This window comes from Mobula hypostoma, chromosome 6 (genome assembly GCF_963921235.1).
Source record: "Mobula hypostoma chromosome 6, sMobHyp1.1, whole genome shotgun sequence".
In the NCBI taxonomy this organism is placed as follows: domain Eukaryota; kingdom Metazoa; phylum Chordata; class Chondrichthyes; order Myliobatiformes; family Myliobatidae; genus Mobula; species Mobula hypostoma.
The window spans coordinates 13,115,691-13,129,942 of record NC_086102.1 but is presented as its reverse complement, the minus strand read 5'-3'; the positions used below and the strand labels follow the sequence as shown (position 1 = coordinate 13,129,942).

The 14,252-nt window shown below is 43.0% G+C and overlaps 1 protein-coding gene across 2 annotated transcripts in view; it reads left to right on the top strand.

Annotated features, from left to right (window-relative positions):
- Positions 1-14,252, top strand: part of LOC134347828 (neural cell adhesion molecule 2-like) — a 632,407-nt gene that overhangs the window by 345,203 nt on the left and 272,952 nt on the right. For both annotated transcript variants that reach the window (XM_063050290.1, XM_063050291.1), the window contains exon 9: positions 12,517-12,667. In XM_063050290.1, coding sequence (XP_062906360.1) covers positions 12,517-12,667 — 151 coding nt within the window. The remainder of the gene's footprint in view (positions 1-12,516; positions 12,668-14,252) is intronic.

The following is a 14,252-nucleotide window of genomic DNA, read 5'->3' as shown; positions in this document are numbered from 1 at the left end:
AATTGATATACCAAAGGGCCTGATTCTGTGCTGTGGTACTCTATGACTGTATGACTATGGCTAGGTCAGGGGACATACAAAATGGAAGAGTACAGGCCCTTTGGCCTACAATTTTGTGCTGATCTTTTACCCAACTCCAATATCAATCTATTGCTTCCCTCCCACATAGCCCTCCCCAATGAAGACCAACACGACATAGTTTAGGAGATACAAGAGATGACCAATTCTGGAATATGGAATGTTAAAATGTTCGCTGGTGAACTTAATGGTTCAGGCAGCATCTATAGAGGGAAACGGAGGTAATGTTTTAGATTGAGACTCTGCAGCAGAACTGCTTTAAAGAATAGGCTAGAAGCTGTGTCCTCAAAACCACAACCTTGTCGTGGTTTGGAGGCCTATGTGTCTCAATGACCCAGAGAACTTTGCTGGCTGGAGTCAAGGCTTTATGCTTTGGCTCTTCATAGCATCACCCATGCCAAACAGGTCATAGGGCAGAGGCCAGACTAAGAATGGTCCACCAGTCCTCCAGGTTCCGGGGTTCAGCTCGTAGTGAACAACTCTGACTGGTCAAACAAAACTGTTATGGAAACAACAATGAAGAATGGTTCTGCACCCATGTGCGGCCAAAGGCATACGGAAATGGAGGACCTTCATTGCTGCCCGAAGCACCAGCAGCATAACGGGCAGTCAGTAAGTAGAAGCTGTGGAGGAGAAATCTCTTGAAGTGATGAGATGTGTGATGGCGTGGGAGACAGTAACCTACTGATTGTTGATGGGGTCATTGTTCAGGGGTAGGTATGAGGAAGTGTGCAAGAGTGGGTGTATCTAATATCATTTTGTTTTATAGTTAGATATATTACCTTCCGCAGAGCCTACCAATGGTAGAAGAAATGCACCCGTGATGTATTGGGCTGTGGACCATTCCTCTCAAGCAACAAGTCCATTGTTTACGAGCAACTGGATATCTGATTATATTCCAGTCAAGTCATGTATAATTTGTGCTACTGCATTGTATGTTTTATTTTTTAAATTGCTTGGAGCAAAGAAAAAGGATGCATTAACAACAGGAATATTTACTCGCACAGTGGCATTGAACGTTGTGCAGGTAATAGACAATACTTGGTTCTAATGAAGGAAATAGAAGAAACAGCTTGATACATCAGGCAAACCTCTCCATTATTCTCAAGTGATATTGCCTCTGTGTACACATATGCATTGTAATGTTTAGTTGTGATTTACAAATCAGTTTCTTGATTATTTCTCTGCAGCAGCTTAAAGGAGAGTTTCCAAGCACACATCTTTTTCATCACTTTGACCAGCTAAATCACCACCTATACCAACAACCATCCCCTCCCCTATCTCTGATCTTTGGTCACTAATTCGCCATTGATTATTTCCCAATGCAACTATGCAACCATTGAATATTGAAAGGCCTAGATAGAGTGGACATTGAGAAGATGTTTCCAATAGTTCGAAGACCTAGCACCAGAGGGCACAACTTGAGAATACAAGGACATCCCTTTAGAACAGAAGTGAGGAGGAATCTCTTTAGGCAGAGGGTGATGAATCTGTGGAACTCATCACCACAGATGGCTGTGCAGGCCAATCATTAGGTATATTTAAAGTGGAGGTGATAGGTTCTTGATTAGCAAGAGCATCAAAAATTACAGGAAGGAGGCAGGAGAATGGGATTGAGGGAGAAAGTAAATCAGCCCTGATTGAATGGCGGAGCAGACTCAATGGGCTGGATGCCCTAATTCTGCTCTTATGTCTAATGGTATTACGTAAACAAGCTGTAGCTGCCTCCCAATCTCTTCAAAGTTCAAAGTAAATTTATTGTCAAAGTATATATATGTCACCATATACAACCCTGAGATGTATTTTCTTGTGGGCGTATTCAGTAAATCCAGGAACCATGGTAGAATCAATGAAAGACTACACCCAATGGTGTACTGTAGACAAACGGCCAATGTGCAAAAGACAACAAGCTGTGCAAATACAAGAGAGAAAAATAATAATAATAAATAAAGAAGCAATTAATATCGAGAGTATGTGAAGAGTCCTTGAAAGTGAGTGCACAGGTTATGGGAACAGTTCAGTGATGGGGCAAGTGAAGCTGGGTGAAGATGTCCCCTTCAGTTCAAAGAGCCCGATGGACTCATTTTCAGCAGCAATGCATCACTCATCTTGTATGCCTTTGAAGCAAAGTTTAAAATAGATTTTTCAATTAGAATTGGTTTCAATGGCCAAATATGGCAAAGTAATGCTTTTGCTTATCTGCCATTCTGACAGATCATGCCTTGCATCTGTACATCAACATAGACCATAGAACATTACAGCACAGTACAGTCCCTTCAGCCCATGGTGTTGTGCTGGCCATTTAACTGAACCTACTTGAAGATCGATCTAACCCTTCCCACCAACACAGCCCTCCATTTTTCTAACATCCACGTGCCTATTTAAGAGTCTGTTAAACGTCCATAATGCATCTGCCTCTACCACCATCTATGGTATTGCATTCCACGCACCCACTGTTCCCTCTGTAAAAAATTATCTGACATTCCCTCTATACTTTCCTCCTTAAAGTTATGCCCCCCTCGTATTAGCCACTTGCGCTCTGGGAGAAAGTCACTGGCTATCCATTCGAGGTAATGTTGCAGTTGTATAAAGCTATGCTTAGACCACACTTAGAATATTGCACTCATTTCTGGTCACCTCAATATAGGATGTGAAAGCTTCAGTGGGGATGCAGAAGAGATTTACCACAATGCTGTCAGGACTAGAGAACATGTCTTATGAGGATAGGTAGGGTTTTTGTTTTTCAAACGGAGGAGGATGAGGGGTGACTTGAGATTTCATATTTTTATGATCAAGGTAGTGTATTTCTATTTTTGCACTACTTATTTAATTTAACTAATATAGATATATACAGTGTGGGCACGTGGCCAAGTGGTTAAAGGCATTGGACTAGCGACCTGAAGGTCGTGAGTTCGAGCCCCAGCTGAGGGAACGCGTGGTGTCCCTGAGCAAGGCACTTAATCACACATTGCTCTGCGACGACACTGGTGCCAAGCTGTATGTGTCCTAATGCCCTTCCCTTGGACAACATTGGTGTCGTGGAGAGGGGAGACTTGCAGCATGGGCAACTGCTGGTCTTCCATACAACCTTGCCCAGGCCTGCGCCCTGGAGAGTGAAGACTTTCCAGGCGCAGATCCATGGTCTCGCAAGACTAACGGATGCCTTTAATATGTATACACACTGTAATTCACAGTATTTTTCTCTATTATTTGGTATTGTATTATGCTGATACCCCATTGTTTTCTGGCGGCAACAATGAGAAGAGGGCATGTCCTGAACGATGCCTTAATATTTGACACCACCTTCCTGAGGCACTGCTACTTGAAGATTTCTTAGATTCTCCAGAGGCTAGTACCCTTGATGGAGCTGACTAATTTTACAACTTTCTGGTGTTTCTTTCGATGCTGTGTAGTAGCATTACACTCCCCACCCCGCCCCATACCAGACAGTGATGAAGTAGTCAAAATGCTCTTCACGGTACATTTGTAGAAGTTTTTGAGTGTTTAGGTGACAAACCAAATCTCCTTGAACTCCTAATGAAATATTTCTGCTGTCTTGTCTTCTTTATATTGCATTGATAAGTTAGGACCAGGTTAGATACTCAGAGGTGTTGACACCAGGAACTCGAAATTGTTCGGTCTCTCCACTTCTGATCCCTCTATGAGGACTGGTTCGTATTCCCTCAGCTGAGCCTTTCTGAAGTCCACAATCAGCTCTTTCATCTTACTGACGTTGAGTGTGTCACCACTCCACTAGCTGGTGTATCTCGCTTCTGTACATCCTCTCGTTTCCATCTGAGATTCTGCATCTCCATCTGAATGCATGATTGGGTTGACTGGAGGACGGAACTTGGCAGAATAACAGTTCAGCATGCACTAAGTGGGCCAAAATGTCTGTTTCTGTACTCTATGACTCTATGACTGATCTACACTAGCCTTTACTCTTCGACCAGTACCTCATAACCCACAATTCCTTGTTCTTTCAACTATTGAATTGGAAATCATGTTATTGTTATCACGTACCGAGACATGCTATCCACATAGATCATTCCATACATCAAAACATCCCGTACGTCATCACCGTTATGTGCCGTGTCATGTGACGTGAGCAATCGTGGTCTTTAACCATAATTATTCTTGGCAAATTTTTCTACGTAAACAGTTTGCCATTGCCTTATTCCGGGCAGTGTCTTTACCAGTTGGGTGACCCCAATCATTATCAATACTCTTCAGAGATTGTCTGCCTGGCGTCAGTGGTCACATAACCAGGACTTGTGATGTGCACCAGCTGCTCATACGGCCATCCGCCACCTGCTCCCTTGGCTTCACGTGACCCTGATTGGGGTGGGCAGGGGCGCGCTAAGTAGGTGTTACTCCTTGCCCAAGGGTGACCTGCAGGCTAGTGGTGGGAAGGAGCGCCTTACCCTTCCTTTGGTAGAAATGTATCTCCGCCCTGTTGCCCCATCAGAGTTATACAAGGGGGAAATAAAACAGATGGAGAATCAGTGCAGTTGGAAGTGCAGTACAGTTAGACAAATAAGGTGAAAGCACCATGATGAGATAGACTGAGGGATGAAGAGTTCATCATTATTGTATTAGAGTTTAATTCAGGAGCCTAATTACAACAGGATAGAAGCTGACCTTGTGGCTGGAGGTGCGTGCTTTCAAGCTTTTGTATCTCCTGTTTGAGAGGAAGAGGAGAGGAGAGAATGACTGGGGTGAGAGGGGTTATTGATCATGTTGGCTTCTTTACCAAGGCAGTGGGAAGTGTCGACAGGGTCAGTGGAGGGGAGGCTGGTTTTCACAATGAATTGGATTCTATTCACAACTCTCTGTGAACCTTAAGCAATCAGGCGTCCGCCACCTCCTCAGGGCAGAGAATCCCCAATGACTCACTGCCTCTTCAAAGCAGAAATTTCCACACATCTCAGTTTTAAATCAGTGATATCCTTCTATTGCGCAGAAGGTAAAAATGATTGAAAGTTCAACACCTTTTAACCCAATATTATTTGATTCCTGAATGGACTTTTCAAATAAAGTACTGTGCAAATGTCTTAGGCACATATATATAGCTAGGGAATATATTGGCAGTTACATCTCCTCCTCGCTGACGATCAACACTGAGGAACCTCAGGGGTGCGTGCTTAGCCCACTGCTCGGCTCTCTCTACACCCATAACTGTGTGGCTAGGCATAGCTCAAGTGCCATCTATAAATTTGCAACCATCCATGCACCTCTACAAACTACTCTTAAGTATTGCAATTGAACCCAGATCCACCACTTCTGCTGGCAGCTTATTTCACATTCGCACCTACAATTCATGGTGCACCTACTCGCACTATAAGACAGAGGAGCAGAATTAGGCCATTGATCCCATTGAGTCTGCTCCACCATTCCACCATGGCTGATCCCGGATCCCACTCAACCCCATACATCTGCCTTCTCGCCATAACCTTTGATGCCCTGACCAATCAGGAAAAGATCAATTTTCGCTATAAATATACCCATGATCTTGGATTCCACCGCAGTCTGTGGCAGAGCATTCCACAGATTCACTACTCTCTGGCTAAAAAAAAAATTCCTGCTTACCTCTTTTCTAAAGGGTCACCTCTCAATTTTGAGGCTGTGCCCCTTAGTTTTGGACTCCTCCACCATCGGAAACATCCTCGCCACATCGACCTTATTTGGTCCTTCCAACGTTCGGTAGGTTTCAATGAAATCCCCACGCATTCTTTTAAATTCCAGTGAGAACAAGCCCAAAGTCTTGCACAAGGACTCCAAAGACCCTTTGTACCTCTGATATTTGAATTGTCTCCCCATTTAGATAATAGTCTTCACTTTTCTTCCTTTTATCAAAATGCATTATCATACATTTCCCAACACTGTACTCCATCTGCCACCTTTTCACCCATTCTTCCAATTTGTCTAGTTCCTGCTGCAATTGCATTGCTTTCTTAACACTACCTACCCCTACACCAATCATCATATCATCTGCAAACTTTGTCACAAAGCCATCAATTCCATTATCTAAATTATTGACAAACAATGAGAAAAGTAGCAGTCCCAACACTGACCACTGAGGAATACCACTGGTCACTGGTAGCCAACTAGAAAAGGTCCCTTTATTTATATTCACTGTCTGACTATCAGCCATTCTGCTTTCCATGTCCGTATCTTTCCTGTAATGCCATGGGGTTTTATCTTGTTAAACAGCCTCATGTGTCGCACCTTATCAAATGCCTTCTGAAAATACAAGTAAATGACATCCACTGCCTCTCCGTTGTCCACCCTGCTTGTTACTTCCTCAAGGAACTCTAACAGGTTTGTCAGACAAGATTTTCCTTTATAGAAACCATGCAGACTTTGATTTATTTTATCATTAGTCTCTAAGTACCCCAAAACCTCATCCTTAATTATAGACTCCAACACGTTCCCAGCCACTGAGGTTAGGCTAATTGGCCTATAATTTCCATTCTTTTGCCTTCCTCCCTTCTTAAATGGTGGAGTGACAGTTACAAGTTCCAATCCTCCCTAACTGTGCCAGAATCAAGTGATTCTTGAAAGATCATAACCTATGTATCTGCTTTCTCTTCAGCAACCTCTTTCAGAACGTTGGGATGTTGTCCATCTGGTCCAGGTGACTTATCCACCTTAAGACCTTTCAGCTTCCCTGGTACTTTTTCCTTTGTAATAGCAGTGGCATTCACTCCTGCTCCCTGACACTCACGGACCTCTGGCACACTGCTACTGCCTTCCACTATGAAGACTGATGCAATGTACTTGTTAAGTTCATACGCCATTTTTTTGTCCCTCCATTACTACCTCACCTGCTTCATTTTCCAGTGGTCCAATCTCAACTCTCACCTCCCTTTTACTCTTTATATAACTGAAAAACTTTTAGTATCCTGCTTTATATTATTGGCTATTTTGACCTCATATTACATCTTTTCCCATCTTACAGCTTTTATAGTTGCCTTTTGTTGGACTTTGAAAACTTCCCAATCATCCAACTTTTGCTGCCTTTTATGCCCTTCCCTTGGTTTTTATGCCATCGTTAATTTCCCTTGTCAGCTACAATTGCCTACCCCTGCCATTTCAGAATTTTTTCTTCTGTGGGACATATCTGTCCTGCGCCTTTTGAACTACTCCCAGAAACTTCAGCCACCTCTGCCCTGCCGTCATCCCCGCCAGTATCCTCTCCAAATTATAGCCAAGATGTGGGGTTGAGATTGCAACCCCACATTCACCTGGGCAAGCTCCTCTCTTATTCTTATGCCTCTATAATTCCCTTTATTCCATTGCAATCCTGATACATCTGACTTATGCTTCTGCCTCTCAAATTGCAGTATGAATTCAGTCATATTATAATCACTGTCTCCTAACAGTTCCTTTACGTTAAGCTCCCTAATAAATTCTGGATTTTTACACAACACCCAATCTAAAATAGTCTTTCCCAGAGTAGGCTCAAGCACAAGCTGCTCTAAAAAGCCATTCTGTGGGCACTCAACAAATTCCCTCTCTCGTGATCTGACACCAACCAGACTTTCCCAATCCCCTTGCATATTGAAGTCCCCCATTACAATTGTGACATTACCCTTATTACCTGCCCTTTCTGGCTCCCTTTGTAATCTCAACCCCACATTTTGGCTACTATTTGGAGGCCTATAAATGATTCCCATAATGCTTTTTTTTAACCCTTGCAGTTTCTTAACTCCAGCCACAAAGATTCAACATTCTCTGATGTTTCCTGTGGTGGGGTATCCAGAAATAGAGAGCACAGCCTCAAAATTGAGGGGCAACCCTTTAGAGTAGAAGTAAGGAGGAATTTTTTTTTAGCCAGAGCGCAGTAAATCTGTGGAATGCTCTGCCACAGACTGCAGTGGAGGCCAAGTCTGTGGGTATGTTGAAGGCGGAAGTTGATTATTTCCTCATCAGTCAGAACATCAAAGGATATGGAGAGAAGGCAGGTGTACGGGGTTGACTGGGATTCAGGAGCAGCCATAATGGAAAAGCAGAGCAGACTCGATGGGCTGAATGGCCTAATTCTGCTCCTATGTCATCTCTTTCTAAAGATGTAATTCCATCTCTTACCAACAGAGCCACACCACCTTCCTTTTGATATAAAGTATATAGTTTGATTTTAGGCTCCTAGCTATGACCTTCTTTCAGCCACATCTCAACGATGCCCACGACGTCATACCGACCAATCTCTAATTGCGCCATGAGTTTGTCCACCTTATTCCGAATACTACATGCATTTAAAAACAGCACTTTCAGGCCTTCTTCACCCATTTGAATTTTGCCTCTCTGATACAATTTAACTCTTTGCACTGTTTAATTTGTACCCAATCATGGGCTTGTCCTTCCTTATGCTCATACTGCATCCATCATCTACTTGTAAACCTGTTGGCTCATCCTGAGCGCTATCATACTGGTTCCCATCCACCTGCCAAATTAGTTTAAACCACTTCCAACAGCTCTATCAGACCTGCCCTCGAGGATATTGGTCCCCCTCGGATTCAAGTCTATCCCTTCTGTACAGTGCAGAAGTTCCCCCTCAGGTTCCCCTGAAATATTTCACCTTTCACACTTCAGCTATGAATTCTAGTTCTAGTCTCGCCCAATTTCAGTGGGAAAAGCCTGTTTGCATTTACTGTATTGTAACTCAGGTTAATTAAACCCTAAGATGTAATGTTAGAAAGCTCCACCTGTGGAGGGATGGAAACAAGGTTTACCAAATTTTTTAAAAACTTGAAAAAAGAAGCTATGTGAGAACGAGGTGTGGCTGATGCAGGCGTGGACAAGCAACAGAAACTGTTAAAGGTGGAACTAATATTTAGTATCTCTATCCTACTGTTTGGAAATCCTCAGGGTGAAACCCCTGGAGGAGATGCGATCTTGATAAAAGATTTATTGAAACAAAGAGTTAAATTGAATCACAAAGCTTAATCAAAGGATATACTTTGTATCGAAAGGACAAGTAGGAAGGCAAAGGTGGTGGTGTGGCTCCATTGGTGAGAGATAAAATTACATCTTCAAAAAAGGGTGACATAAGTTCAGAGAATGTCGAACCTTGGAGGGTGGAGTTAAGAAATTGCAAAGGTAAAAAAACACTATTATGGAAATCATATATAGGCCTCCAAATAGTAGCCAAGATGTGAGGTAGAGATTGCAAAGGGTGCTGGAAAGGGCATGTAATAAGAGTAATGTCACAATTGTAATGGGGGGCTTCAACATGCAAAGGGGATTGGGAAAATCAGGTTAGAGTCAGATTGCAAGAGAGAGAGTTTCTTGAACGCCTACGAGATGGCTTCTTAGAGCAGCTTGTGCTCGAGCCTACTAGGGGAAAGGCTATCTTAGATTGGGTGTTGTGTAGTAACCCAGATTTTATTAGTCAGTTTAATGTAATGAACCCATAGGAGGCAGTGATCATTATATGATTGAATTCATACTGCAATTTGAGAGGGAGAGGCATAAATCACATGTATCAGTATTTGCAAAGACTTTGATAAGTTTCTGAATGAGATTTACTTTATTTAAAAGTTGTGATGTTGGAGAATTTGCCGTGAAAGGGTTAAGCTGTATTTTCTTTTGGGGGGGGATGGATGTTGAATTTGAATTTGTAGACATACTGACCTGAAACTGAAACTGAGGTTAACCATAATACTTAAGAATAAGTATTCAATTAGTTTCCTAACTAACTGGGGATAGCTAAAAGGGCAAATGTTAGTCTATAAACCTTTAAATAGGAAATTACACTAGATCTAATTAGTTTAAGAATTTTGAGTGATAAAGGTTATTCTAATGACTCTTACTGATTCTAACTGAAGAGCAACGTGGTTTTCATCGATATCTGAGATTTGGAACCTAAAACAGAATGTTGGAATTTTGAATTGTCCTTGCTCATTTAAATATTTTATATATATTGCTATTTTTTACGAATAAACATACCTCTAGAAGTGTGTGTTTTCTATTCACTGCCTCCTTCTGATACCTAGAGATTCTGAAGGCCCACTAGCACCAAGTATAGTACTATGTAACTTGATTTTCTCATAAAGAGTGCGGTGACCAGTCACACAAGATAAGACAAGCACCTCACAGGTGTTACACTATCTATTCCCGTCTTAGTTTTGTATACCTCTGTCAAACCTCCCCTCATTCTCCTACGCTCCAGGGAAAGAAGTCTTAACCTTTATTCATGAGGAACATTGAAAACTCAGCCAGCTCCATCATGGGCATTAGGCTACCCAGTATCAAGGACATCTTCCAGGAGCAATGCCTCAAAAAGTCAGCATCCATTATTAAGGACCTCCATCACCAAGGACATGCCCTCTTCTCATAGCTACCATCAGGAAGAAGGTTCGGGTGCCAGAAGGCAGACACTTAAGGATTCAGGAACAGCTTCTTCCCTTCTGGCAGCACATCAGCAGATTTCTGAATGGACATTGAACCCATGAACACCAGCTCACTGTTTGTTTTCTTCTTTGCACTACTTATTTAATCTAACTAACTATATATATACATTTCTTATTGTAATTTTCAGATTTATTATTACATAATAGATTGTACTACTGTTACAAAACAACAAACTCATGACACATGCCAGTGATATTAAAGCTGATTCTGATTCAGAACTGTTGTGTATGTGGCCGTTTACACAACAATATCATTAATAAAAACGCTAGAGACTGGAGCTAAGTTAACAGGGGCTTTTACTTACGGAACCCGAACTGAGCACATATGTACAGATCAATACGCGCCTAATAGTGCATGCTCAATAACGTGTTACTACGGCATAAAATAGTCCCATATTATACAGTAGGCTATATGATACAAGAACTATTGAACCTTTCCCTGTATCGCAGCTCCTCAAGTCCTAGCAACATTCTTATAAATTTTCTTTGTATTCTTTCAATCATATCATGGTCATACTGTACGGTGAAGCAGACCTGAGGATTCATGTGGCCTAATCCTGCTCCAATATTTGTTGTGTTCTTGCAACAGATTTGGAAATACTCCAGAAGACTTTGAAAGGAACAGGTGGATAATCGCAAGAAGCAAAGCCTCCCGCAGGTTGCTTGTTGCAATTATCTTCCACTCTGGTAAAGCCGTAAGATGCTTGGTCCTGAAGGCCAGATAGAAATGAGCATGTATCCTGTATTGGCTAGTCTCAAGCAACAGCAGGAGGGAAGCCAATTATGTTGAGAGAACACAGCTGAGAGCAAGGGCAGCTGTATGCAAAAGGAGGCTGGCAGTTGCTTTGGAGAGTTGAATTTTATTGTCAAGGCAAAGAAGTTCAACTTACAGTAATTGCTGGTAAATTGTAACAAATGCTGAGGCCCCACTGACCTGCAGCAGAGATGTGAGATCCCCAACCTTCTCCCAGCTTTCTTGCTCACCTCATTCTCTCAGGTTTGACATTTGGTGGCCATTTAATAGGTACGTACCCCTGTACACCTGCTCGTTAATGCAAGTCAGCCAATCATGTGGTGGCAACTCAATGCATGTCGACATGGTCAGGAGATTCATCTGCACAAACAGGAGAAAGTCTACAGATGCTGGAAATACAAAGCAACACACGAAATGCTGGGGGAACTCAGCAGGGCAGGCAGCATCTATGGAAAAGAGTCTACCTCTTTCTTTGCAGTCCTGATGAAGGGTCTCGGCCCGAAACATTGACTGTTTACCCGTTTCCACAGATGCTGCCTGGCCTGCTGAGTTCCTCCAGCACTTCGTGTGTGTTGAAAAGGTTCAATTGTTCAGACCAAACATCAGAATGTAAGAATAAATGTGAGGATCTAAGTGTCTTTGTACATGCTCTGTTCAATGGTGGTTTAGTGGATGGTGAACAATGTTGTCTAAGGCTACAATGGGGAGGTCTGAGTATCTCAGAATCTGCTGATCTCCTGGCATTTCTATGTTCAACTGTTTCTAGAGTTTACAGGGAATGGTGCAAGAAACAAACACCATCCAGTAAGCGGCAATTCTGTGGACAAAAATGCCTTATTAATGAGAGAGGACAGAGGAGAACGGCCAGACTGGTTCAAGCTGACAGGAAGGTGACAGTAACTCAAAAAAACCACAAGATCCAACGATGGTGTGAAGAAGGGAATCTCTGAATGTACAACACATCGAACCTCAAAGTGGATAGACTACAGCAGCAAAAGACCATGAACATACTGTACATTCAGTGGCCACTTCATTAAGTACAGGAGGTTGCTCATAAAGTTGCCACTGAACGTAAAGCTCAGTTCTGTTGCTGGTAAATTGCCCCGCTGACTTGCAGCAGAGATGTGATATCCCTGACCCTCTCCCGGCGTTCCTGCTCATCGCACTATCTAAGGGTCCAAATTAAGCTCTAGAAAACCTCAAGTGAATTTATTCAACCTTGAATTTGCACACCACACTAATGGTTTTAATTGTTTTTTTTTGCAACAGGTCCGGAATGAGAGAGTTGAGGTGCAGAGTCAGGAAGGGAAATCTTCACTGCGCATCAGAAACATTGAACCGAGTGACTCGGGGGCTTATCACTGTGAAGCTGTCAGTCCAATTGGGCAAGACCAGAAGAGCATGCATTTAGATATTCAGTGTAAGTACAGGCATTTAATAATGTTGGGCACAGCCTCAATCATCTCTGTAGACCAGAAAAATTCACCTCTATTACTCATTTGTGGTGGTGGGGTGGAGATACATCTCTACTAAAGGAGGTGTGAGACACTCCTTCCCTCCGCTAGCCTGCAGGTCACCCATGGACAAGGTGTAGCACCTGCTTAGCGCCCCCGCTGGACCAGGGACACATGAAGAAAGACATGGGAGCAGGTGGTGGATGGTCATGTGAGCAGATGGTGCATATTACAAGTCCTAGTTACGCAACAACTGATGCCTTGGCAGACAATCTCTGAAGAGTATTGATAATGGCTGGGGTCACCTGTGTGGTAAAGATGCTGCCCAGAAGAAGGCAGTAGCAAGCTGCTTCTGTAGAAAAAATTGCAAAGAACAATCATGGTCATGAGACCATGATTACCCACGTCATATGACACAGGACATAATAACGATGCTGATTACTCATTTCATCTTATCACTGCTCATTCAAGCTCACACTTGTAAAAGGGGCGGCTGAGATCCTTCCTCATCACATTCTGCTGACCCCAGAAATCCTGAGCAACATGCATAAAGTGCTGGAGGAACTCAGCAACTCAGGCAGCATTTATGGAATGGAATAAACAGTCGACATTTTGAGCGGAGACCTTTCATAAGGACTGGAAAAGAAGGGAGCAGAAGCCAGAATATTAAGGTGGGGGAGGTGGAAGTGTACAAGCTGACTGTTATAGAACATGGAACATAGAATAGTACAGCACAGTACAGGCCCTTCGGCCCACAATGTTGTGCTGACCCTCAGACCCTGCCTCCCATATAACCCCCCAACTTAAATTCCTCCATATACCTGTCTAGTAATCTCTTAAACTTCACTAGTGTATCTGCCTCCACCACTGACTCAGGCAGTGCATTCCACGCACCAACTACTCTCTGAGTAAAAAACCTTCCTCTAATATCCCCCTTGAACTTCCCACCCCTTACCTTAAAGCCATGTCCTCTTGTATTGAGCAGTGGTGCCCTGAGGAAGAGGAGCTGGCTATCCACTCTATCTATTCCTCTTATTATCTTGTACACCTCTATCATGTCTCCTCTCACCTTCCTTCTCTCCAAAGAGTACAGCCCTAGCTCCCTTAATCTCTGATCATAATGCATACTCTCTACACCAGGCAGCATCCTGGTAAATCTCCTCTGTACCCTTTCCAATGCTTCCACATCCTTCCTATAGTGAGGTGAGCAGAACTGGACACAGTACTCCAAGTGTGGCCTAACCAGAGTTTTATAGAGCTGCATCATTACATCGCGACTCTTAAACTCTATCCCTCGACTTATGAAAGCTAACCCCCATAAGCTTTCTTAACTACCCTATCCACCTGTGAGGCAACTTTCAGGGATCTGTGGACATGTACCCCCAGATCCCTCTACTCCTCCACACTACCAAGTATCTTGCCATTTACTTTGCACTCTGCCTTGGAGTTTGTCCTTCCAAAGTGTACCACCTCACACTTCTCCGGGTTGAACTCCATCTGCCACTTCTCAGCCCACTTCTGCATCCTATCAATGTCTCTCTGCAATCTTCG